Genomic DNA, 25,648 nt, shown 5'->3' with positions numbered 1-25,648 from the left:
GGATTTGCTACATTTGATCCTTCACTTTGCAGGTAAATCCATTAAGTTCAGTTTCTATTTCTTTAGCTTCTCCATTATTAATCATTTTTCTACCGTCCCCTTTGTTTTCTTATTTTTTTGTATTGTGAAATTTCCATGTATGTGTGCCTTTGCCTCTAATTCTTTTATTTCTTTTCAAATATATTTGGAACTGCCTTTTTTATATTTATTAATTTTGCTTTCTAATTTGCAAACCCTTCAAACCCTTCAAACCCACTAATCCCAAACTACCTTATTCTATTGGAAAGATCAACTTATCCCACTCGGCTTTTGTCCTCTTCCCATCCCAGATAGAATCCTTCAACTCTTTATTAATTGCTGTCCATAGCTTCTTCTCTGGTTGATAAAAAATATGCCTGACCTGTGTATAAAATTAAAGGGACTAAAACCGTTTCACTGCTTGTTTCTTGCTATCTGTATCCATAAAGCAGAGCTTCCAGTTTCTCAACTTTTGTATTATCTTTTGCTTAGTCTCTTCCCACATCTCCTTAGCTGTCATAACAGAATTCTTTTCACCCTTACTCCTAAGTACTTATCTTCTCCCAATAAATATGGTTATTTCTGAACCAATTCAGGTGTAGGTACATAGTTTACAGCTAGTGCCTTTGTTTTTGTCTTCATTAATTGTGTATCCCAGAAAGACTTGAAACTGTCTCAGAATATTCCACAACACTGAAATATCCTTTTCTGGTTTTGTCAGGAACGAAATAATATCATTTGTAAATAAAGCCATCTTTTCTTGATTACCATGACAATTGTATCATTGAATTTGTGTCCCTTATTTTTTTCCCAATGGTTCTAAATGTGGAGTTGGGAGGTTGGCCTAATGGTTAAGGTGTTTGCTTTATAAAAACAAGGTGCAGGGTTTGAGTCTTACAAGGGATAATTGGCTAGGCTTAAAATGGCTCACACGGGCAGTTAGCCTAGTACTAATCTTTGAACCTATAATGCAAATACAAAAGGGGAAAGACGACACCCCTGCCTGGTTTCTGTGTTCAAACAGAACTTATCGGGGAGGACATTCCCCCTTTAATTTTCACCTTTGAACCCTCATATAACCTCCTAATTAACCTTATTATTTTATTAAGTAATACAAATTCTTCCATTACCCTGCTCAAAAAATCCCTCTTTGCTCTGTCAAATGCCTTCTCTGCATCAATATCCACCATTAACAGTGGTATTTTCTTACATTCTGCTTCCCTATGGATCATTTTCCATTAATGATATCAAATTTTTGCTCCACTCCACAAAATCATATTAATCCATATCTGTCAATCTTGGCAACATCTTTCCCATTCTTTTAGGCATTATAGACATAAACATTTTATAATCATGGTTTAGAATCGAAATGGACCTATATGAAGCTGATCTGATAGTCTTTACCATATTTAGGTATTACAGCCATCACATCTTTCTTAGAGGATGTTGGTATTTGTCTTCCTTTTAAAATACTGTTTAACAAAACAGTCCAGATCTTTCACTTTTGGGAACGTCTTCTATTCCTGGAGACATTTTAATAGATTTGGCTGTACATCACCATTTTCATCTCATCTGCCTATACCCTTTTAATAATCAAGCCTCATCTACCTCTAACCTTGGCATATTTAATTCTTCCATAAATATTTCTATTTGTTCTTTTTTTGATTTCCACATGTCTCTGTTTTATACACATTTTCATAACATTTCCAAAATAGTTCTAATACCTATATAGGAGCTCTGGTTGTTTTTCTCGTTAAAGGCTTTCTAAGCTTGGCAAAAACTGTTTCTACTTTCTGTTGACTGAGTCGTGCTAAAAGCTTTTTTGTTCTGGAGTTATCAAAAAAACAGTTGCTTAAGAGCCATCTTTCTAAACTAAAATATACTATCCAGGTAGTCTGTTATTTTCTGTTCACTCTGCAGTTGTGCCTCTTCTTGTTCTGTAAGATTCCCTTTATTCTGCAATACTTTAACTTTTGACAGTCCCTCTAAATAATTCTTATTTCTTAACCATGTATCTTTCTCTTTTATGCCTACCCCAGTTTTAAACTCCACTTCCTTTTTATCCCACTCTCTAGCTATATCTTCTGAAGACATTCCAATCTTCTCTAATAACTGTCAAATAATTTCCACTACCCATTCCTTAAATTCTTCTCTGTTTAACACCACTGTCTCTTTTATCTCATTACCCTGCATTTTAGTTTAGCTATTATTGGCGCTTGATCAGAAATCGTTATTGGATATATGTCTAAAGTTGCAATTAAATGCAAATATTAATGTGAAATATAATTTGTCTATCCTAGCCAAGTTTTTGTACTTTGGAGAATAATATATAAACTCTGTCAAAACAACTACTACTGAATTCACATTTTCCATAACATAGATTTTCATAAATGTTGTATTTTCCCTTCTAGATCCCCCAATACATCTTTGATGTTGCAAATCAAATGCCAGCCCCCACCTGTAGGTAATATTTCCTGCTGAAAGCTGATTATTTCTCACAGAATTTTCTTAAGCTCTATTGTAACAGTTTTAAGTGGAATATAAATACATGTCAGCTTAACCTTCCTCCAATACCAGTAGCCCCTTACTAATACAAACCTACCATTATCTTTTTTTCTCTTCTATCACTAATGGAGCTCCTCTGGCAATTAAAACATAATCCCCTTTTCCTTTGTCCCAGATATTCCACTAAGTAACCATTCTAAAATCTCTTTATCAAATTCACAAACTCATTTCTTTCCAAGTGTGTCTCCTGTAGCATAGCCATGCACACTCTGTATTTCTTAATATAGTTCACTACTCTTTCTTTTTTATATTTACCTGTGAGACCATTCACTTTCAATGATATGAAGTGTCACCATTATGATAAGAAATTACTATTCCCACCTGTTGTATATAACAGCTTTTTTTAAATGTCTAGTTTCAGCTTTTGTGTTGCATGCATAACTAACGTTTGGTAAGTTGACCTTTTGTATAACTGTTTCTTATAATATCCATTTGAACCTACATCATATCTTACAAGATTTTTTGTTTTAATGAAAACTCTCAAAAAAATACTGCAGAACACTCCCATAACCCATTCACTTTATAGAGACTCACACATATAATAATGTACATCTTAAAATAATGATGTTTAACCCTCCTAATAGGAACAATTGTCCCAGATTGACAGCTACACTCACAGGGTTTAATTGACCAATAATGAAGGTTATTCATGCTAAGGTGCATGGTACAGCCTGTGCTTCTACTTACTGTCTTTGTCTTAACTTTATTCTTCTCCCAGATTTAGAAATAGCTTGAATGCTTTCAGAAAACCTTATCCTTTAGCAATTGAAAGAAAAAAAGTGTTGTTTTTATTGCCCTCTTATAAGTTTGTCTCTATAGAAATGTGAAATCCAGACACACAGTTGCTTTCAGCTACAGGCTTCTCATATTGCACTGTGAACATTTATTTGCTAAAAGGAAATATTTTCCTTGCATTCAGTATTCTCTTATTTACTTGCTTCCACTTAAAACTTGTTAGAGCAATCCAAGGGTCTTAATCCAGTAATTCCCATATGCAAAAGTATGAAAAAGCATATCAATTTTATTTATATAATGATCTGTATACTTTTACAAACGTCCCTTACCTCAGCAACTCAAGATTACAACCTATTATCTTAAACATGCTTTTTTCCAACCTTGCTTCTCTTTTTACATTAGAGTGCCTACATTTCTTCAAACTAAATTAAAAGAAAGAAAAAAGGGGCACCTGTTTACTTCAGAATCACTGTAATACACAAAAATAACTCAAAATGCTTTATAACATGCAGTATGTCATGTTTTATAAAATACTGTTAAGAACAAAAATGGTTTCTCGCATGTCTTTCCTTCCTCATCCACTGTCCTTAATGGTTCGTCTGATCACTAATGTCATGAAGTCAGCCGTATGCTTTGGAGAATAAACTTTTTTGCTTGAAGACTGTGCTTTTCTTTTGTGGTTCCATCTGCTTTGGAGTTCCCTGCATCTCCATTATTTCCAGTTTTTCTTTTTCAGCCATATTTCACTTGCTTTAATGTTTTGTAATTCCACATTTTTCATTAATTTCTGAGTTGTTGGTTTTCTTCCTGTTGATCTCCATCTGCCAAGTCCAGTCTCTGCATTTATTTGTTGACTCCTGTGCTTTTCTCTCTCAAGCATTTTCTTTTGTAATATTGGAAAATGTTTCACTGACAACTTTATTATCAGAAGAATAAGAAACAGTCTCTCCTCCTTTTTGATAGCTCACTTTTTGTTGGAAAGCTTTGTATTTCCACTTTAGAATCCATACCATCAAAAAATGACTGATCTTCCAGGAAAAAAAAAAGTATTCTGAAGATAGATGGACACAGCAGCTTGAATCTCGCACCTGCTTCTCAAAACTCCCTGATTGGAATAAATTTGACTGTCTCCAGCTTTTAGTACTTTGCCCTTCTGGCACATTTTGTAAGAATCAACTCTTTCTGTTTGAAGGATTGCAACTTTTCTATTGGAGGTCTTGCCTACTTTCTCATGGCCAGGTTTAGAGCATACATACAATTTGCCCTTTCAAATAACAAGTCTTACTTTGGAGTACCAGTCCAGTTGCTTGTTTGTACTTTCATAAAATTAATACTGTCTGCTCCTTCCAGTTCCTCTCATGATGTGAAGTTGTTCAATCTCGCCGTTCATTCTTTAATGATGGGTTCAGAGCTGATCCCTCGGCTCCGATACAGCCAAATGCAAAGCTCAAGGCCTTCAAATAGCTTGAGGCCAAGTCCATATCCCATGATGCACCTGTGAATTACCTCAGATCTAGTTTGCCGCTGCAACAGATCGGAGGGTCTGACTTAGCTTGGGCCAGATAAGCAAAATTTTCATTAAAAATATTTTCTAAAAGTTTTTTGGTAGATAGTATAGTAGTTAGCATTGTTTATAAAGCTCATAAAATGTAGAAGCCAAGGAGAATAAGGATCAACCGTAACCACTTCAATGTCTGTATGAACGCTTTATTAAAACATGCGTTTTCGTCTAATGTAAGACTTCCTCAGATAAAACAGTCGCTGCCATCATTTCATCTTATATAGTAGTTAAAATTTACCAAAACCAATCATGTCTCAGCAACATTTTACTAATTAACAAAACAAAATTAGTTAAGGTGAAAGCATCAATAAATATATATAAAACCATAAAAACATTAATCCTGTTAAAAGATGCTTTTCCATAATACATTTTAAAAAACATTTTTGAAAAACAAGATATTTTTCCCATTATGTTCAGTGTGTTTATGAATATTTATTCTTAAAATTGTTAGATGCTATTATAGTATTTGAATCTAAAGTTTCATTTAAGGTCAGTGTGTTCTTTCATGGAATAGTAACGCCATCTTGTGGCGAATTGTATTATATCTTTTGCTACTTGACTAGTAACTCAAGGATGCGTACTGCCACATAAAAATGGCCAGACCATCCAGGGATCACCTCTGCTTCTGGCCGGGAGCCAATCCATACCAGTTTCGATCCCTACTCTTTGGTCTCACTACAGCCCCCCAGAGTGTTCACCAAATGCAATGGCAGTGGTCACAGCTCACCTGAGGCATCTAGGATTCTAGGTGTTTCCATACCTAGACAATTGGCTCCTTACCACCACCACCAGGCATCAACTCATTCAGGCCAAGGAGTCCACTGTGTCACTCTGCAATCATCTTGGCATTACAATCAACTCAGAAAAATCTGCCTTGCCGCCATCGCAGCATATCGTTTTTGTCAGAGCAGAGCTGGACACCACCACCACCACCACTCTGACTTCCATTGAAGTGTCATTCGAATTCATCAACATGTCAGCATCCTGTTGTCAACACAAAGCACCAGCATCGGAAGTTCTGAAAGTATTGGGCATGATGGCAGCAGCACTTCTAGCCATACCACTTGCTCAGATGCACATGCGGGTTCTTCAGTGGTTGTTGTTCACTCAGTGGTCTTACTAGGAGCTACCCATGGATCACACTATAATGATCATAAATTCTGGCAGGAAGGACCTGCAGTTGTGGTTGACCTCACTCCATGTCATGATAGGATGCCCATTTGTGCTACCACCTCCAGCAACCACTGTGACCACAGATGCTTCCCTGATAGGGTGGGGGGGCATTTTCAGGGAAAGACTGCCCAAGGCCCATGGACTGACCAAGAGATACATCTCCATGTCAATATCCTAGAGATGAGGGCAGTACTTTTAGCATTGTTGTACTTCCAGGACACTCTTCCTCTGGGCACAATTGCGATTCAGACAGACAACATGTTGGTGGTCTGGTATTTGCACAAACAAGGTGGAACCAGGTCTTACCCCCTTTGTCAAGAGGCTCTCAGAGTTTGGCAGTGGGCTGTTTCCACCCAGCGCTTTCTGTTGGCAATGCACATCCCAGGGAGATCCAACGTGATAGCAAACAAACTGAGCAGGGCAATCTTGTTGCCGTACGAGTGGTCCCTCAAGAAAGAAGTTATGGACAGGATATTCCACAGATGGGGCCAGCCTTGTTGCAACCTTTTTGCTAGCCACATGAACATGAAATGCAGAAGCTATTTTGCCCTGATTCCCCCTCCGGGGGAAGCCCCAAGGGAAGCACTCGTACACGATTGGCCTCCGGGTCTCCTCCATTAATCCCGTTGATATCCAAGGTTTTACAGATAAACAAAATCTCTGGTAAGGATCATCATTTTTATAGTCCCTCACTGGCCTTGTCAGATTTGGTTCCCCTTCCTTCGACTTCATCTTGTGGAGGATCCTGGACTCAGTTCCAGACCTTCTGACACATCTGTCAGGGGATCTTCATCCTTCTTTGCAGTCCCTGAAGCTGACAGCTTGGCTGCTCCAGTTCGCATCATAACCAGGTTCCATAACCTTTCCAATGAGACAAAACAGATCCTTTTGTCCTCTCATAAATCTTCTACCAGAAAGCTATATTTGAGCAAATGGAAGAAATTCTCTATATGGGCCTCTAAAAATAATATTGATCCTTACCAAGCTCCTATGGCTTCCATATTAGAATTCTTTCTGTGATTTTCAATAAAGGAGCTGCAGCAGCAACAGTTCAGGTTCAATTGGCTGCTGTCTCTAATTTTCATCTTGGATTTGAAGGTTTGAATATCATGTCTGACAAGTTATCCAAAGCATTTCTCAAAGAGACTTTTCGTATTAGGCCACCTGTGAAATCTCCCTATTCTCCATGGAATCTAAATTTTATGCTCTCACATATAATTATTCCGCCATTTGAACCAGCTTCTTCTTGTGATCTCAGATTTTTGTCTTGGAAGACTATCTTTCTGGTAGCTTTCACTTCTTCCTGTAGAGTGTCAGAGCTTCAGACTTTATCCATCAAGCCTCCCTATTTGATAGTTCATGCAGACAGAGTTTCACTTAGAACAAATCCCTCATTCTTGCCCAAAGTTTGCACTGAAACCAATCTCAACCAAGTTATAGATTTGCCAGTTTTCTTCCCCAATCATTTTAACAATTTAGTGTATATGCTGCACAAACTTGATGTTCACAGACAGCTCAGATTTTATTGGATAGAACAAAATATTTCAGGAAATCAGACCAGCTTTTTGTTTCATTCTCAGACTCCAGAGAAGGGAGACCAGTGGCTAAAACAACACTGTCTAAATGGTTATCTAATTGTATCACTTTTGCCTATTCAGCTGCCAATATGCCTTTGCAACACAAGATTAAAGCTCACTCAACCAGAGCAGCTTCTGCATCATCTGCTTTTTCTGCCAGACTTCCCATTGATAACATTTGTGCAGCAGCCACTTGGTCAAAACCTCATACCTTTATCACTCATTGCAAAGTTGACAAGACCTCCAGGGACAGGGCCTCCTTTGGATCCACGGTCCTGAGAAATATACTCCCATGAGCCACCCGAGATTGATGGTGCTTGGGACACTACCCATCAATAAAGAATGAATGGCAAGATTGAACAAATTCACATAAAGAAGTTATGTACTTATCATAACGTTCCATGTGAGTTGTTCATCTCGCTTTCATTCTTGTGTCCCACCCTCCTGGGCTGATAGATGATCGAGATGCAGGATCTGTCCTGGTCATTCAAACCTTCTCTTCCTTTCTATTGGAATGCAACAATGACTTATGGTATTAGTATATGCAGCAAACAAGATCTGAGGTAATTCACAGGGGCATCATGGGATATGGACTTGGCCTCGAGCTTTGCAATTGGCTGTATCGGAGCTGAGAGATCGGCTCCGAACCCATCAGTAAAGAATGAAGGCGAGATAAACAACTCGCATGGAACGTTATGGTAAGTACATAACTTCTTTTTTTCCTTCTGTGCTGTATCCTGTAATTCTGTCATTTTTTGAACCCTCTCTTATTGAGCATTTGAACCCTCTCTTCTTCAACAGTCTAATATTCAATCAGCCTTTTCTTTATTTCATTCTGTGATTTTTGCAGTTTTATCAAACCATCTGAATATCTGTTTAAAGCTTCTTCCATTCCCAGCCTTTTGTTACTTGAGTTGCTATACTCCTCTAGTGTTACATTTATTTTAATCAGCTCTGAGCACATGACCTATTTTTTCTCTAGATTACTGGAAGTCATGTCTTTCACCAAAGATGGAGCTTGAGCTGCTTTTTGCTGAACAGCTACAGGAGTCTTTCCATACAGTGTTTTCTCTTCACCTTTTGTGGTTGATTTTCTTTAAGGTTCTCTAAATGTCTTTTTTGCTGGCATTTAGGCAGCACACTTACTGGTCAGTAACTGAAATTTATCCAGAAAGGCAAATTCACTGTCTCTCTTTCTGTTTTTATACTGGGAGAGCTGAAATTAAGGTGATATACAGTGTTTGGCCATGCTGGAAGTCTTATATCAGTATCTTCTAGGTGAGATCTTGAGAAAATAGGGCCGACCACATGGAGGTACTCACCGAGACTTGTGAAGGAATTCAGTTCCAACAGTACTACTCTTCTTTTCTTGCTGATCTCATTAGCTCTCCATTCAGATCCCAACACTCCCTGTAAGGAAAATACAGTGCTATATGAGGAATTTGTGGAACAGGAAACGCCAGCAGTTGTAGTTTGCCCTACTTTTGACTTGATCTAGAAGTTGCATCAGTGAATTCATCAGCCTACGAATAATAACACAAGGGAAGCCGGCACCATGCCAGTAAAGCGTTTATTGCGATCTGGTACCTCGGCTTTTCGCCTTCAAATGGATCACAAATACATGGTGCTGTTAACTCTTATTTATACAAATCTTTCCTTAGTTAACCAGCACCAATTAATCAATCAACATTTTCTAAATAAATGCTCCGCCAACATTTTATTATACATATCTTAAACATTAAAAACAAGATATCAGCAATTATAACTTCATGTTTACTATTATTGAGTTAATAAATTCAATATATAATTATTCTATTATCAAATATATTTCATAATATAACAGTATGTGTATATGAAAGAGAATTGATTTAAATAACTTCAAATAATAAAATGAAAAGAACCAGTGTGACACTAAGAAATATCCTATGTCTTCCAAAAGTACAAAATTATTTAAGAAAATGTATATATATATATGTGTATACACATATGTACAACTATATGTGTATACAAATAGAGAAGATTTAACTTCTATAAGTAGATTTTATCAACTATTTTTATATCAACTATTTAATTAATCTATAATGACTTGTGTAAAAAAATATATATATATGTGTGTGTGTGTACATAACTGATTAATATTAAATGCTTAATTCCAAATTTAGTCCATGTGGTTTCAATGTGTTAAATTTAAGAATCATCCTGGTCTCTAATTCGAGTAATTTTTGAACTAATAGCCCCCCATTTTCACAATTAAAGGGTTTGCCCAACACACAAAATTTTAAACTACTTGCGTCACCTTTATGTTTTTCCAAAAAGTGTTTGGCCACCGGACTATAATCATTTTTGTTCCTAATATCTTTTATATGTTCCAAAACTCGAACACGCACCATCCTTTTAGTCTGACCTATATACCACATATTCAGACATGAACAACCCAATAAATATACCACTCCCGTAGATTTACAGTTGAAAAAATGTCTAGCTTTAAAGGACATTCCATTAATATTAGTTGCATTGTTGACCCTGCTACAAACACTACACTGTCCACATGGAAAGGTGCCTACAATACTATCATTCGTTACCACCTTACCTTTACTAGAAAAGTTGTAATTTAGTAATTCCTTTAAATTTTTGCCTCTTTTATAAGAAAAAATTATATGTTTGGGAAATATAAAACCTATGTTTTCATCCTCACAAATCAGATACCAATATTTTCTTATAATATTGCTCACTTCTTTAGATAAAGGAGAGTATTTTATAACAAAAAATAAATTAGACTCACCAGTCTTTATATTATCTGTACTTCTTCCCCTGGATGTAATATTATTTCTTATTTCTCTAATTGATGAACTTCGTCTCTCCTGTCTAACCTGTCTTTGATCTTCATATTCTAAGTGATCTGTGATTCTTAGTACTTTATTTTTTGAAAATAACAAATGATCACTTCTATAGCCTCTCTTAGATAGTCTTGATTCAAACTTGCTTAGTTCAAAATATCTATCATTAACATCACTAGTGTGATCGAAAATCCTTTGGAATTCACCAAGGGGAAGAGACCAAATCAAATGTTCCAGATGCATACTTTCTGCAGGTAAAAACATATTTACAGAAGTTGCTTTCCTATAAGGTCTGTATCCTATTTTACCATCTTCATGAAACAAAGTTATATCAAGGAAATTGATCTTATCTCTAGCAATTTCATGAGAAAATTTAAACCATGATCATTGTTATTTAATTCCTCAAAAAATTCTAGAAATTCAAAAGTCTCACCACTCCATATTAGTATAAGATCATCAATAAACCGTTTGTAAAATATTACATTATTTTGATAGAAAGAAGTTGAGTAGATGTATAACTTTTCAAAATAATCCATATAGAGTATGGCATATGAGGGCGCAAAGGCAGCCCCCATAGCCGTCCCTTTAATCTGAAGAAAAAAAATCTTTATTGAAACAAAAGTAATTATGGGAAAGACAAAATTCTAAGAATAGTATCAGAAATGAGGTTCTAGGACCATCTCCCAACATTTTTTGAACAGCTTCGAGTCCCCACCTTCTATTAATGTTAGTGTATAATGCCTTCACATCTATGGTTACCCAATAATAGCTGCTTATCCATTTGATTTCACTAATTTTATCTAATAAATCCTGAGTATTAAGGATGTGAGCTGAAATTTTGGACAGATGACTTTTTAAATGGAAGTCCAAAAAAATATTAACTTTACTCAAAAAGGATTCCTTGCCTGAGACTATAGGTCTCCCTGGTGGCTTTATTAAATTTTTGTGCACTTTTGGTAATGCATAGAAGGTTGGTGTCATTGGTTTTTTAACATATAGCTTTCTTACATCACTTTGATTAAGGAAACCAAGACGCTCCCCGCTTTCCAAAAGATTCAACAATTCACTGTTAAATTCAACAATTGGGTCATTACTTATACACAAGTATTCATCTTGATTCTTTAACAAGTCAAAAACCATTTCACAGTAGTCAGTTCTATTTGAAATTACCCAATTGCCACCTTTGTCTGCACATTTGAAAATGAACTCTGTTTTAATTTTTTTTTCAAATATTTTAATGCCATCCATTCTTCTTTGTTTAAATTATAATACTTAGACACATTTTTCAGACTCTCCATTAACACTGTAATCTCCTTAAATACTATTTTGAAAAAGGTTGAAATAGCTGGCACTTTAATATTAGGTGTAAAAGTACTCTCAGATGCTATAGATGGAACAGTCAATTTGCCATAGCCCGTAAAAAACATTTCACCATCCTCAATATTATTAGGTATGTCTTCATAAACTAAATCAAAATCAGCATTTTCATAATCATAAACTGATAAGTTTAGTAATTCATTATCAACACTTTCATTAGTGATATCATAAACATCAGTATCACAGATTTCATCATTTACATTTGTACTATTGTCATTATAGAAAAAACTTTCAAATACAATTTTCTTATAAATTTCTTAAGATCAAAATAAATGTCACTTAATGAGGGAAAAAACGTTGGTACAAACTTGCTTCCCTTCAGTAGGACTGAACTCATAGCTTGGCTAACAATTAAATTAGACAAGTTAACCACGCATAAACTGTCATCATGTAAATTACTTACTAGCTCATTCCTTAAGACGATTTCTGCCCTTTCTTCCATTTCCCCCTCGACCAGATTTATTGGTCTGAAAGGAAGTATCAGCGGCAGGAATGTTAGAGGACGAGCATTCATACTATCAAAATCACTTTGTCCATTGGTACAATTAGAAAAAGTCACATTTCTAACATGATTCTTTTCCCGTTCCCCTGAAGATGCTGAAACACTGCGCTGTATCCGTTGGTTTCGCGGGTTTTTTCGAACCTTGGATCTGCTGCGTGAAGTATCGCGTTGCCATGAAAATAAGACTCCACTCTCGTAGTCCTTCATGTCGCGTATGAGTTTATTTCTTTTGCGTGATAAAATTCATCAGCCTACCCTTTGTGTCCTTTTCCTTCCTTCACTCTTAAACCACAGGTTCATTTACATATGCCTTAAATTAGATTTGGAGGCCTTATTTCAGTAGCTTCATTTGTATGGGGTTTGCACTCAAATACATAGGGAAGAAATTAAAATAAAATATGCTGCCTAGGGTCATTGCATACGGTATTGTGGGTGAAGTATACATAGTATTCCAAGTCAACAGAATAAAACAGCACACCCTCTAAAGTGAAAGCTGACAGTCTCTCATTAGCAGTCTCTTAAAAGAGCTGTGGGGCTGTCTACATATAGAGCTGCTTAATTCACAGTGGAGCAATCAGTTTCCACTGTTTTGCCTTAGGTTGCTTCATCTCTTAGGAATAGAAACAAGCATCTTTTCACTTGTAAGGAACAAGGTCTGCTTCACTCCATCATGTTTAACACCAGCATTTTTTTGTAAAAAAAAAAAAAAAAAAAAGAAAAGAAAAAGCAAAAATAATGCCCAAAGCTACTGTTTTTCACTCTGCTGACTTAACAGTAGCAGAACCCTTAACCACTAACTCTTAGCAGGCAAACATCTCTCACAGCAAGGTGGAAAAGGTCTTTTACCCAGTCCTTGCTGTATCACTTAAACTGTGTGTAGGATTTCTGGTTAGACCCTAGCAGTCATCTCGTCTAATCAGAAATCTTTTGTATTCTGAAAGAGGCTGATAATCCTAATTCCAGAAAATTCCATTTCCCTTAAATGCACTAGATTTTCCATCTAGTGTAAAAGTATGTTCATTAATGCATGTCTTTCTTCAGTCCTTCAGGTGGTACTGATTGACATCTGTATTAATGGGCTATTATACTCACTCACGATACTTCTTCCAGCAGTATTTGCTTATCTGATGCCATGTCGCTGTTAAGTGCAAACACTACTATTAAACACTTTATGAATGATATTATACATACAAGACCTTATGGACATTTAATTAGTAGCATTTAATGGTTTGATTCTTAGCTTGCTTTCTCTGTATATCCTCTATTTGTGTGAGTTTTCTCTGGGTACTGTGGTTTCCTCCTAAATCCCAAAGACGTCCAGCAGGGATATAATGACAAATCTAATGTGGCATTAGGAGTGTCTGTGATGCAGAAGAAAGGCCTGAAAAACTACTTCCATTCCCTTTTTACCTAGTAGACTTTATGGATGAAGGCTGAAGTGGCTTGACAGCATTGGATGAAAAAATTCGCTGTTCCGACACACACACACACACACACACACACACACACACACACACACACACACCAAACAAACAGCAATCCACACACATACACTTAAAATCCTACATCTAACCCTACACTAAACTGTACACACACCACTAGCTATCCACTTATCTTAACCCAAACCCTAAGGTCCGTCACTATCGCACACTCGCCTCACCCTAACTTACCTACCCCGCCCTAACCCTCACGTCCTCACAGTCGCACAGTTAACCTGATCCCAACCCGTAACTTTCCACCACAGTGCTGAACATAGCAAAGCCACAGGAACAGCCAACCGAATTCCTTCCCTAGGAAGAAATTCGGTGTTCCGCAGCTTCGCTATTTTCAGCGTTCACTGAATAGGGGTCGATATTAGAACATTTGAAGTTGTGAAACTTCGATGTTCTAATATAGACCCATTTTCATCTGTCACAGTCAGTTTTGCTGACCTGGCATTCTGTTATGGCATATTTTGTTCTTAGAAGATGTTTAATAGAAACAAATATTTTTCACTTATAAGGACCAAAGTCTCCTATGTATTCACTCCATCATATTCCATACCTGAAAGTTATTTTAAAACCTATAAGAACAAAATTACATATTCCATACTGGAAAGTTATCTTAAAACCTATAAGAACAAAATTACATATTCCATACCTGAAAGTTCTTTTAAAACCTGTAAGAACAAAATTACAAACTACCTTCAGAGCTCTGCAGTTGGAACCACAAAAATAGACTTTTGCTAACTGCAACAACATCTAGGGTCATGGTATTTGTCCCCAGCTGACAGTTAAATAACCTCTCTCCTATCATAATACTAGGTAATAATGGTAATGCACAACCAACCGTACCAAATAAAAATCTCTTGTACTAACCTTGGGATGCCCTCACTTAACGTCTCCAAGCATACCCAATCGTGTGGTTAGTAAAGACCTCTCTAACCTCAGGAATCCTGCAGGATTGCCCATCTTCTGTCACTAACTGCACGTCATGCCTTGGCCAGAAATGTGGTTATTTCCAAAACTGAGTATGGCTTCCCGCTTTTAACCTTACATTTCAATTCCAACATACACACACACTGACTGCAGACTTGGGTCTGTATTGAATGTTCAAACATTCAAAATTTCGAATCTCATATGGTCGACACCATATGATCAGATTTTTGAATGTTCGAACGTTGTAATGGACATCTCCGTGCAGAGTTGGTGGGAAGATTTCCCTTTTCTGCACTGTAGTGCGATCTCTGAGTTAGTACATTTGCCCCTTACTTAGAGCGTTTAGGTAGGTGTTTTGTGTAGTTTATTTATTTATTTATTAGATATTCGAACTTTTGCAAGTTTGATCATATGGAGTCAACCATATGGTAGTCGAACTTTTAAACATTCGAGTAGCTAATATATACCCCTGCAGACTTACCGCTCAGTCTCCTAGTGCAAGAAGTCTGGACAAAGCCAAAAATAGTAGGGGCACATGGACCCAAAATCAGGGGCAGATTTTAAATATTGCATTTATAAACTTGGGACAAGAATGTGGTATAAAAGAACTTGAGCAAGAGGGGATGTATAAATACTTTGGAATTGATGAAGGATCAGCAATAAAACATGAACAAATGCGAATAAAACTTAGTAAGGAGTACTTTAGAAGACTTAAATTAAGCCTGAAAACAGCACTGACACCTAGGAACAAGATCCAAGCTGTAAATCAGTTTGCTCTTCCTGTCCTAACTTATAGTTTTGGAGTGATTGACTGGCCCCAAAAAGTGTTGGATAGATTGGATATTAAAACAAGAAGGATGCTTCATGCTCACTAAATGATATATAAAATCAGTGTATACCAAGATTATAAATTCCCCGTTTTTCAAGGAGTGATAGGCCTCCTTAAACTTGATTACATGTATAGATCTGCAATCGTGGAACTCCACACATATCTACTGACCTCACAAGATCCAAATGTGGTGAAAGTTTTGAAACATGAGGAGAATAAATCTAAGATGACATCTCTGCTTAATTTAGCAGAAGCATATTGACGTCAAGCAGGAATGGAAATCAAACCAGAAGTGGATAAAAACCAGGCAGCAACTGAATCTGCTAAAAAACAAAAGAAAGAATATAAGGTGAAGGACCAGATGAGAAGGCAAGAAATGTGGAAAAAACAAAACTTCTGTAAGAGCCTCATGTTGATCAAGAACAAATGCAGTAGCATTGATCATTGAAATCGCCACACCTAGTGACAACAGTGTCTTGAGTACAGAGAGACATAAAAAGTCATAAAATACCTCGATCTGCAGGCAGAAATGCGAGTCATGTGGAAGAAAGATACCCAGACAGTTCCAATAGTAGTAGGATCAACTAGTCTTACAAAAAGTAATTTACAATCGTATTTAGATATGTTACTAGTTCATGTAACACCGTACGAATTGCAGGAGGAGTCATTACTGGGCACATTGCGGGTGCTGCGAAGAGCATTTTTGACTATCATCAAAGAGTGAAACAATACTAATTTCATGAACTTTAATCATACTTTGACTTTGGAATGGGGTCCATTCCTTTCATGGTATTAGAAACCCAAAAGACTTGGAGAAATTAAAAACGGAAGTTTACATTAAGGCTTGCACACATCTTTTACATGCTTGTTGATACCTTGAGTTGGTATTTCTCTTCTACTGATGTGTCAATCACCTACCCCTTAGTTTATCCCTGATTCTTAGCTTGGACTGTCAACTATTTATTTTTGTTGGATACACTAGGAAGACTGTCTTTCAACTTTTTTGCCCCCTTCTCAACAAGGGAATGAGAAGGGCCTGAGGTCCAAGCTTTATAGCATTCAGAGGTAATGATTCCAGTTGTACTGGTAATGCACAGGAAGAAGACTTTCTTTTAGGAAGCTCTCTTGGCTCGTGAATTTCAATAATTGTTGGTTGTCTTCTTCACAAAAGGGGCTAAAACACTACATTAGGAAGAAGGGTGAGCCACCGAGTCATCTCTTCTTTGGATCCTTTCCTGAAGAATCCTATTTTTGTAGGCTGGAATCACCCAGTCATTGGCCTTTCAGCTTGTAATAAACCAGTCATTGCGCATGAGCCATCGTCTGGGTGATTTGCAGTACTCTGTGAACATGACTGGCCAGACTCCTGTTTTTCCTCTTTGGCCAGCCGTCAAACCCAGAACCCACAATGCCTTGCTGTGTTCCCACTGCACAAAGACAGAAGCTGTGGATGCATTCAGCTAAGAGTGTTTTCTTTTGCCTATCACAGACTGCCAAGATGGCTGCACACTTAAGAAAGGCTTAAATCCAGCTCTCCCAGTGTGAAAACAGAAACTGAGAAAAAGGAGTGTCATTAAAACTGTTGTTTGGGTAAAATTCAGTTACTGGCTAGTAAGTTTAGTGGATGCCAGCTAACAAGAAATTTGTAGAATCTGAAAGAAAATCAAATGGAAAGGGTAAAACGAACACATTAGCTAGGAAGGGACCTGCAACTGTTTAGCAAAAAGTGATCCAGGCTACAGCTTTGTTAAAGAGATAGCTTCCGGCAATTTAGAGGAAAATTAATCAAATGTACTCAGAGGTGATTAAAATAAATGAAACTCTGAAGGAACAGATCAACTCAAATGAAGAAAAGCTGGCAAAAATAGAAGATACTTTAACTAGCTAATCAAATGAACTGATAAAACTGCAAAAATCAGAGGTTTAAGTGAAGAAAAGACTGGCTGAGTATGAGGATCCTCAAGAAGAACTCTTTCAAGGAATAGAGTGCACAGAGAAAATCTGAGATTTTTCCACTGTGCCAGAGAAATTGGAATGAACCTACTATATTCATTTTATGAAAGCACAAATAAGCAAATGGACTGATGGTCCACAGCAGGATTTGTTAATTTAAAGGGTACATCGATTGCATGCTCCAAACCTGGCTGTGAGAAAGCAGCCAAGGCCTGTATTACTAAAGATACAGTCATAGCAGGAGAATGAGTTTATCCTGGCAAAACTGTGGCAGAAGGGAAAATATTAAAAATGGAGCTGTAGAATGATTGTAGAAAATGGTTATCAACTGTAAATTAGGCAGAAGAGAAGTAGATTTATCCCACCAATCAGGGAAAATCGAGAGGCAAATGTGAAATTCAAACTGCTGTATCCAGTTGTCTTCAGAGTACTTTTTCCTAGAGGATGAAACTGGTTTTTGATTTGCAACAGGCTAATGAGGAAATAGAAAAGTTTATCCAACAAAAAAGTGAGGTAGCAGGCAGATGTGGACTGTGCTTCTTATTCTGACAATTAAGCTCATAGACTTTTCCAGTGAAACCTTTAAGAGTGTTCCAAAGAAAATGCTTAAGAGTCCGATTTTTGAAATACGGTTTTGCAACTGAAAGTGGCTGAGAAAAGTCCGGGACGTTTGTTTACTTTGTTAAACTTGTTAAACTTGTGTGTGGACTTTAAAGCATATCCCCACATTATGTTTTTAATGTTTAGAAGGACCCTGAGAAAAAAATAAATATAAGTAAAACTTTTGTTCTTGGTATTTGTATAAAACATTTTATAATATAAGCTGCATGTTATATTGTAAACCAGTTTGTATAGTGTGTGGTCAGAGGTATTTTAAATGTGGGGAAGGGGAGTCTTTTAGTACCTGTGTTAAAAGATATTAAAATAATCGAGTATAATTTTTAGTTATAAAGAATATAGGTTTTACACTGTAACAAGAGAAGAAAGGCTGAACAGAAGCAAGTTTAAAATATAATGCTGCGATCTTGGGCTGCTGTGGTGTGATGTAAGTGTATCTGTTACATTTGTAGAACTAAGATGATAATTTCCCTTATTTTTCCAAGAGGGGATGCCTATTTCCTTGGTATATGCTTATACATAAGTTTTTTTGCAAACAAATAGGCTTGAAAAATAAGACACAATAAAAGCCCTGAAAAATATTACAGCTTCTTGTGTCTGCAGATATATTTGCATGTTTTTTTTTCCATTACATTATGCTTTCAGTGTGAAATGAGAAGTCTAGAGCATAAGTCAGTTGGCCAGGAAAATTCAGTGCATTCTTTTCTGAGTTAAAATTACAAAGATTTCTTTACACATATGCAGATTGTTAGCTGTTTTTTTTCCTCATCACTGACCACGTTTACATAGAGACAAGTTGTCTGCAGGTGCAAGCAGATAATGCTGAGAGTTCTGAGTGAAATGCAAAATTCAAAGATACAGTAGCAAGCAGTTTAGTTAAAAATAGTTTGAAGTTATTGGAAGTGAATGAGAAGGTAGAAAAAACATTTTCATGGCTTCCAGTAGAGGAGGTGTTAGCTCACAATGGAATAGGAATGGCATTTGATTGGTATATTACCTATATAAATAGGGCATCACCTTTGCAATACTAATGAGCATGCTCACCATCAAGTGTCACTCTGCATGCTTGGGAGGAATACTACACAAACACCTCAACTATCTAGAGTATGATAGCATTCAGCTTCTCCTGTTCTGCTCTTTGGTGCATGCCAAGCCAGGTTTATAATTGAACCTTTGAACTTGACCCTCCCATAGATGGGTCATAGTGGAGATATTACCATATGTATGGGTAGTTAAGGAGGACAGAATAACAGAGAGCAAGTTAAAGGGAGCCTGATGTCAGAAGCAACTAAGGAATCATTTCTACCCCCAAATAAGGCCAGACTTGGAGCCTAGTGTTCAGGGCCTTTGGGAATGAATTACTTTCTATGAATGTATAGCACTTTCTTTCAATTATGAGGGAACTTTAACATGCTATAGCACAATAGGATTAGAAAGAGTATTTAAAGCCAATAGTTGCATAGTTAAATGGTTTACTAAAAGAGTGGTCAAACAAATGAACATTGTGCCCAAGGGGTCAAAGAGAAATCCAATGTGGATAAGTATGTATATGTGCAATGGAGACAATTACTTTGAGGAATTTTAGGTAAACATGCCATTGAAAGTGTTTTGCCAGTAGATGTGTATATATATATATATATATATATATATGTGTGTGTGTATGTGACATGCTGACCATGAGTCAATAATGGGGTCGGAAGACCAACTGTTCACTTGAGATTACTTGCTTTTCCCTTGGGCTGTGTCCATGGGATTAGCACAGATGTCTTCAGATATACTGTGATCCATTCTTCCTGCATTACTGTTGCCTGGAGAATATTCTGAGTAACATATTGCCATCAGTACCTTTGAAAATACTGGCTACATAAAAAATTACCTTAACAGCATGTTTTTGAAAGGGCTTCCCATCACCCCATGCTAGACTAGAATCATGAGTGTGGAATGCAATTGTAAAACCACTGGGTTGCCTGTTTTTTTTTTTTTTAATTACCAAACGGAACTGGTGACAACCTGTTACTCATTACTTTGCCATTGACTCTGATCTGGAGTCTCATGAAGTAAGATTACAACACACACAATATTTTAGAAGAGTAAGGTAATCTGTATAATTGTAGCAATGTGTGCCATAGAGAGGAGAGATCCCTTTTCTTTGACCTGCTTACTAATTTTATATGAATGTCTGCTGGAACACCAAACACGCAATCTGAATGTTGCCATAACTATATATTTTTTGCAAAGTGTTAATTTGTAAGTAGCACTTGTGCTTTAGTTAGTTTTAGGAAAAGGGCACAATAGCTTGCGATATTTTATAACACAATATACTTGTTTTTTGATGATGCAGGATTTGCAGAAATATACGTCCACTCTGCTAAGAAGAAAATATTTGCTGTACTTTTATCATGTTTAAGTAGGTGTTACCAGTATCATCATGCCTGCCTTGTATAGTGTTTTGTAGGTTTAGTTTACAGGAAAATGTTTCTCAGATTTACTCTTTGAAAGGTACACACACACACAAATTCACATATTTATATGTTCTAATCAGAAACTGCTAATAAAGACCGGAATGTAAGTTTACTAGATGATCTAAACCAGCCGTGGGTTTTATGTTCACATCACAAAACTGCTATTAAAATGCCTAGATTTCTCGAGTAGAAAAGCTAATTAATGGTGATGTCCTCTCATCTCTGTTTGTGAACTAAGCAGTGGGTTTGAAGGCCAGCATTTCTGAAAAAGGGTAGTATAGCAAGAGAATTTCTCTCATATTACCTTGTTTTTACAGCTGATCATTTGAAATGATGTGCATATAAAGTAAAAGCATTGTCAGCCATCTAAAATTTTAATAAATTATACTTGGTACTGATTGTTGGGCATTATGTGTATGAAATGAGAACTTTAAACATCTTGAGGAGAGATAACTGAATGTTGTTTTAGTCTGCAGGACTAAGGCTGCATGTTGCTGCATGGGAGTTTATTTTGCTGAACATCTTACTAAAACTGTATGCAGAATGTTATCTTGCCAGCCTCTAAATCCTTGGTGTCTTTGTTCTGCAATTTTCCATACTTTGCTTATTCATTGTTGCTAACCAGTCTTCATGCATCTCTGGGTGTCTTTCCTTAATCATAATGCCTCTTTTCTACACCACAGTTCTAGCTACTACCAAGAATACTAATGTATTACATGTCTTCCAGTGTCGGAGATATGCTGTGCCATACATTGACTGCATTTGTTGAACTGATGGATCATGGAATTGTTTCCTGGGATACATTCTCAGTTGCATTTGTTAAAAAGGTAATTCTGCAAACTTTTACAAACATTTGTTTGTTGAAAGTAATTAAAACAATATAGTTTGCAATAGTAGTGTTTTTTTACCTTCTTTGCAAAATGGAATTACAGAAGAAAGCCACAAATTTATCTGTTCTTTAGTATTACAGCTGAAATTGCAGTTGGGTGATAAATGCATGTACATGTTTGCAATTTGACTTTTTTTTTGTTAGGGAAATGTAACAATAGATGTTCTTCATCTCACATTGCTGCAGTCCTTACATATGGGTAGTCCGCTGTCCTCGGTCGGCCCGAATACCAAAGTATTAGGCTGACGTCGGTCAAGGCGCTTAAAACTGACATCAGGACGTCAGGGTACAAAAGCGCATGACCGACGTCATTTCCTCAGTCTTTTTTGCCGCATGGTCCGATGCAGAAGCAGCGTTGCAAGTGCCGTTCGGCGTTCTGAAATTTTTCGAATTCGGAGTTTCAGACCGAATCCAAGTTGGCTAAGTACCCGTTGGGAATATTTTGTTTTTTTCTTGCCTCAGTGTTTTACCGGATGTCAGAAAAAGTGAATAACTGTATTTCTTGTGGGAAACAGATACCGCATAGGGATTATCATTCTTTGTGTATTCCTTGTTTGGGGCCTGAGCACGACGTTGTTGGGTGTCGCTTTTGTGCTAGGTTCAATAAACGCACTATTAAGCGAAGGTTAGATTGTGCTAGGCTGGTCTTTGGGAAGCGGTGCAATTATAATATGCCGTCGGAGTCTCCGGCGCCCGCTTCTGCGAAGAAGCGCAAAGACAAAACAGTTAAACCCAGGCAAGATGAGTCGTCCGTTGCGGACGCCGGTTCTTTAGAGGCTTCAGTGGAACCGGTGGTTCCGACGGAGACTTCTCTGGAGTCTCAGGGGGAGACTTTGATTTTGCAGGAGGTGGTCTCTCAGGAGGCAGGTCAGGCTGAAGGGGCTTCTCAAGTTACTGTACTCCCTCCCTTCCTAGGGTGGTTAGGCCTTCTCCTTCTGTTTCCAAGGCTTCTCCCAGAGGCAGGCCAGTTTTAGCTTCTGTTGGTGTCACTCCTAGTTCAGCAGGGTCTGTGCCTAAGAAGCACATGCTTAAAATGGCAGAAGATTTGATTACTCTGATTAGAGGTTCTTTGCCCCTCCTGATAAGAGGCCTAGGGTGGAGCCAGAGTTGGGAAGTTTTGAGCAGGCTTGGATGTTTCAGAGTCTTCAGCTGAAGACTTGCAGGAGTACTCTCCTTATTCTGATTCTGATGCAGATGATTCCACTCCTTCTGCTTCTCCTCCAGAGGATTTTTCTTTTTCAGAGACACTTCATTCTATGAGGGAACATTTTAAGTGGGAAGGTCAGGACTTCTCTGATTCTCGGAAAAGGCTTAGGGAATTTTTGCTGTTACCCCAGCATAGGCCCTTGGCTATACCCCCGGTTCTGGATGTTGTGGAAGATGTGTTTGCAGAGGCTTCACTTAATCCTGATTCTCTACCTCCTGCTCCTGTTAAACCGGATAGGTATTACAGGGTGCCTGAGGCTCATAAATATCTCTATAAGAGTCCTAGGGCGGACCCAGAAACTATTAGTCAGGGACCTAAGGGTGTCAAGGCCTCTGTTGTAAAAAATCCGGTTCCTCTAGATAAAGAAGCCAGAGCTTTGGATAGATGGGGAAAGAAGGTCTATACATCTTCTACCTTAGCTATGAGGGCTTTGAATTGCCAGTTTCATATGTTGAAATATCAAAACTTTCTTCTTTCTCAATTGAAGTCTAAGGTGGATGCTCTGGCGGAAGGCATTGAGTGTAAAGAATTACAAGATTTGGTGCATGTCTCTGAACAGGTGGGTAAGCATTCATTACAGTGTGGTTTTGATGCTGTGCAGGCCTCGTCGAGGGTGGCTGCCACTGGCTCAGTTCTTCGCAGGCACGCCTGGCTGAAGGATCAGAATTTATCTGACCATGTTAAGACAAGGATTTTGGATGCTCCTTTGCAGTCTGATGTGTTGTTTGGTTCACCTGTGGAGTCAGTCTTGAAGAAAATGGAAGACAAGGCTAAGTCTATGCAGGCTGTTAAAGATTTTTGCAAGTTCAGCCTCCGAAGTTTAGTAGGAATTGGCCTGCTAAGGGGTGGACGTATCCTTCTTATGATTCTCAGTCTAGGGGTAGATCTAGACGTGGTAGGGCAGAGCTCAGAGTTCTTTCAGACCTAGAACAGGAAGTTCACCTGCACAATCTTCGGTGAGGGCAGGGGCCAGTCCTTTCGTAAACAGGCCCAATGACCTACTTTTTCAGCTGCCAGATCCTTCTTGCCTGGCAGCACCTTTGGGAGGAAGGTTAGCACTCTTCAAGGAAAATTGGATGTTGATTACCCAAGACAAATGGGTATTGGATATCATTCACCAAGGTTACAAGTTTTATTTCCATACCTTGCCTCCTTTCAAAGGCATGCCGGACGTTCCTCCTCAGCAAAGACTAGAGGCTCACAAACAAATTTCTCTACTACTTCAAATAGGGGCCATACAACCGGTCCCTCTGCCAGAAGTGGGCCTAGGATTTTATTCTCGCCTGTTTCTAGTACCAAAGAAAGGAAACACGTGGAGACCAATTTTGGATTTATCTATCCTCAACACATATCTGGACATTCCCAAGTTCAAAATGTTGACGTTACAACAGCTTTTACCTCTGCTGGGCAAAGATCATTGGATGGTGACTCTGGATCTCAAGGAGGCTTACCTTCATGTTCCTATCAGGCCCAGTTGCAGGAAGTATCTGCGTTTTCGGGCTGGGACTTCACATTATCAGTTCTCTGCATTGCCCTTTGGCTTATCTACTGTGCCCAGAGTGTTCACGAAGGTTCTGGCTCCAGTGGTAGCTTTCTTCAGGCTAAGAGGAATACAAATCTATCCTTATTTGGACGATTGCCTGATTCTGGCCCAAGAAGGGACGAACTTCTTCATCATTTACAGTATGTGATGGCAGTGTTAAGATGCCTGGGGTATTCTGTGAACAAAATAAAGTCCAGTCTAGTACCCTCTCAGGACATGTGCTTTCTGGGTGTGAGACTGAATACAGCATCCCAGATGGCCTTTTGACCCCGGACAAACAAAAGAATCTTTCTCTTTACTTCCACCAATTGTCTCGTCAGTCCAGGCTGACTGCAAGGACAGTCCTTCAAGCCTTGGGGTTCATGGCATCTTGTATTCTGGTACTTCCCAATGCCAAACTGCATATGAGGAAGCTACAATGGTATCTCAAGAATGTATGGACACAGCACTGCCAAGATTTGGACACTGTCATTCAGATAATACCTTGCATTCAAAAGGAATTTTTGTGGTGGGCTCAGGAATGTCACCTAAACAAGGGACTCTCTGTGACCCGGCCAGAGGCGAGTCAGATTTTAACGACAGATGCCTCAGACAAAGCTTGGGGAGCTCATCTAAATGGAAAATGGGTACAAGACACGTGGCCTGCCAGACTTCAACATCTACATATCAACTTGAAGGAGATGTTAGCAGTCCAATTTGCTTTGATAGCTTTCAAGGATTTACTTCTTCCAGGGCAGGTGTTGATTCAAACAGACAACACAACTGTCATGTGGTACATCAACAAGCAAGGGGAACGCATTCTTATCCTCTATGCAGACAAGCAATGATTTTGTGGGAGACTGCTCTCAGTTTACAGCTAAATCTTCAGGCAAGGTTTCTGCCAGGAGCACAGAACTCCTTAGCAGATGTGTTGAGCAGACAAATTATGGATCCCCACGAGTGGAAATTGGATCCTCATGTATTTCAGAGATTGACAGTGTTATGGGGAACTCCAGACATAGATCTGTTCGCTTCTCCACTGAATTACCAGCTGCCAAAGTTTTGCACAAAAAGGTTTCATCCCACAGCTTGGAAAGTGGATGCTCTCTCATTCAATTGGAGCAATCTTCACGTGTATGCCTTTCCACCTCTGCCTCTCCTCCCAAAGGTACTCCTGAAGGTCAGACAGGACAAGCCAAACATGATTTTAATAGCTCCAGATTGGCCTCGACAGCACTGGTACCCATTACTGAGAAGTCTGGTACGGGAGCCTCCATGGCCTTTGCCTTCGATTCCTCACCTGCTGTCTCAGGAGAACAGTCATTTACTCAATGTCAAGCTTCATTCTCTACATCTGACAGCCTGGCATATTCTGTTTTAAACCCTGGAGGGTCTCAGCTTCCACA

General features: G+C 38.1%; 1 protein-coding gene across 4 annotated transcripts in view; it reads left to right on the top strand.

Moving 5' to 3' along the window:
• The window catches only part of ELMO1 (engulfment and cell motility 1), a 3,030,107-nt gene that overhangs the window by 947,424 nt on the left and 2,057,035 nt on the right, over window positions 1-25,648 (top strand). For all 4 annotated transcript variants that reach the window (XM_044065043.1, XM_044065038.1, XM_044065039.1 and 1 more), the window contains one exon: window positions 21,352-21,451. In XM_044065043.1, coding sequence (XP_043920978.1) covers window positions 21,352-21,451 — 100 coding nt within the window. The remainder of the gene's footprint in view (window positions 1-21,351; window positions 21,452-25,648) is intronic.

Source organism: Protopterus annectens, chromosome 3.part0, assembly GCF_019279795.1.
Source record: "Protopterus annectens isolate FY-2018-M chromosome 3.part0, PAN1.0, whole genome shotgun sequence".
Lineage (NCBI taxonomy): Eukaryota > Metazoa > Chordata > Ceratodontiformes > Protopteridae > Protopterus > Protopterus annectens.
The sequence above is the reverse complement of the archived record's forward strand: the minus strand, read 5'-3'. Positions and strand labels throughout refer to the sequence as shown.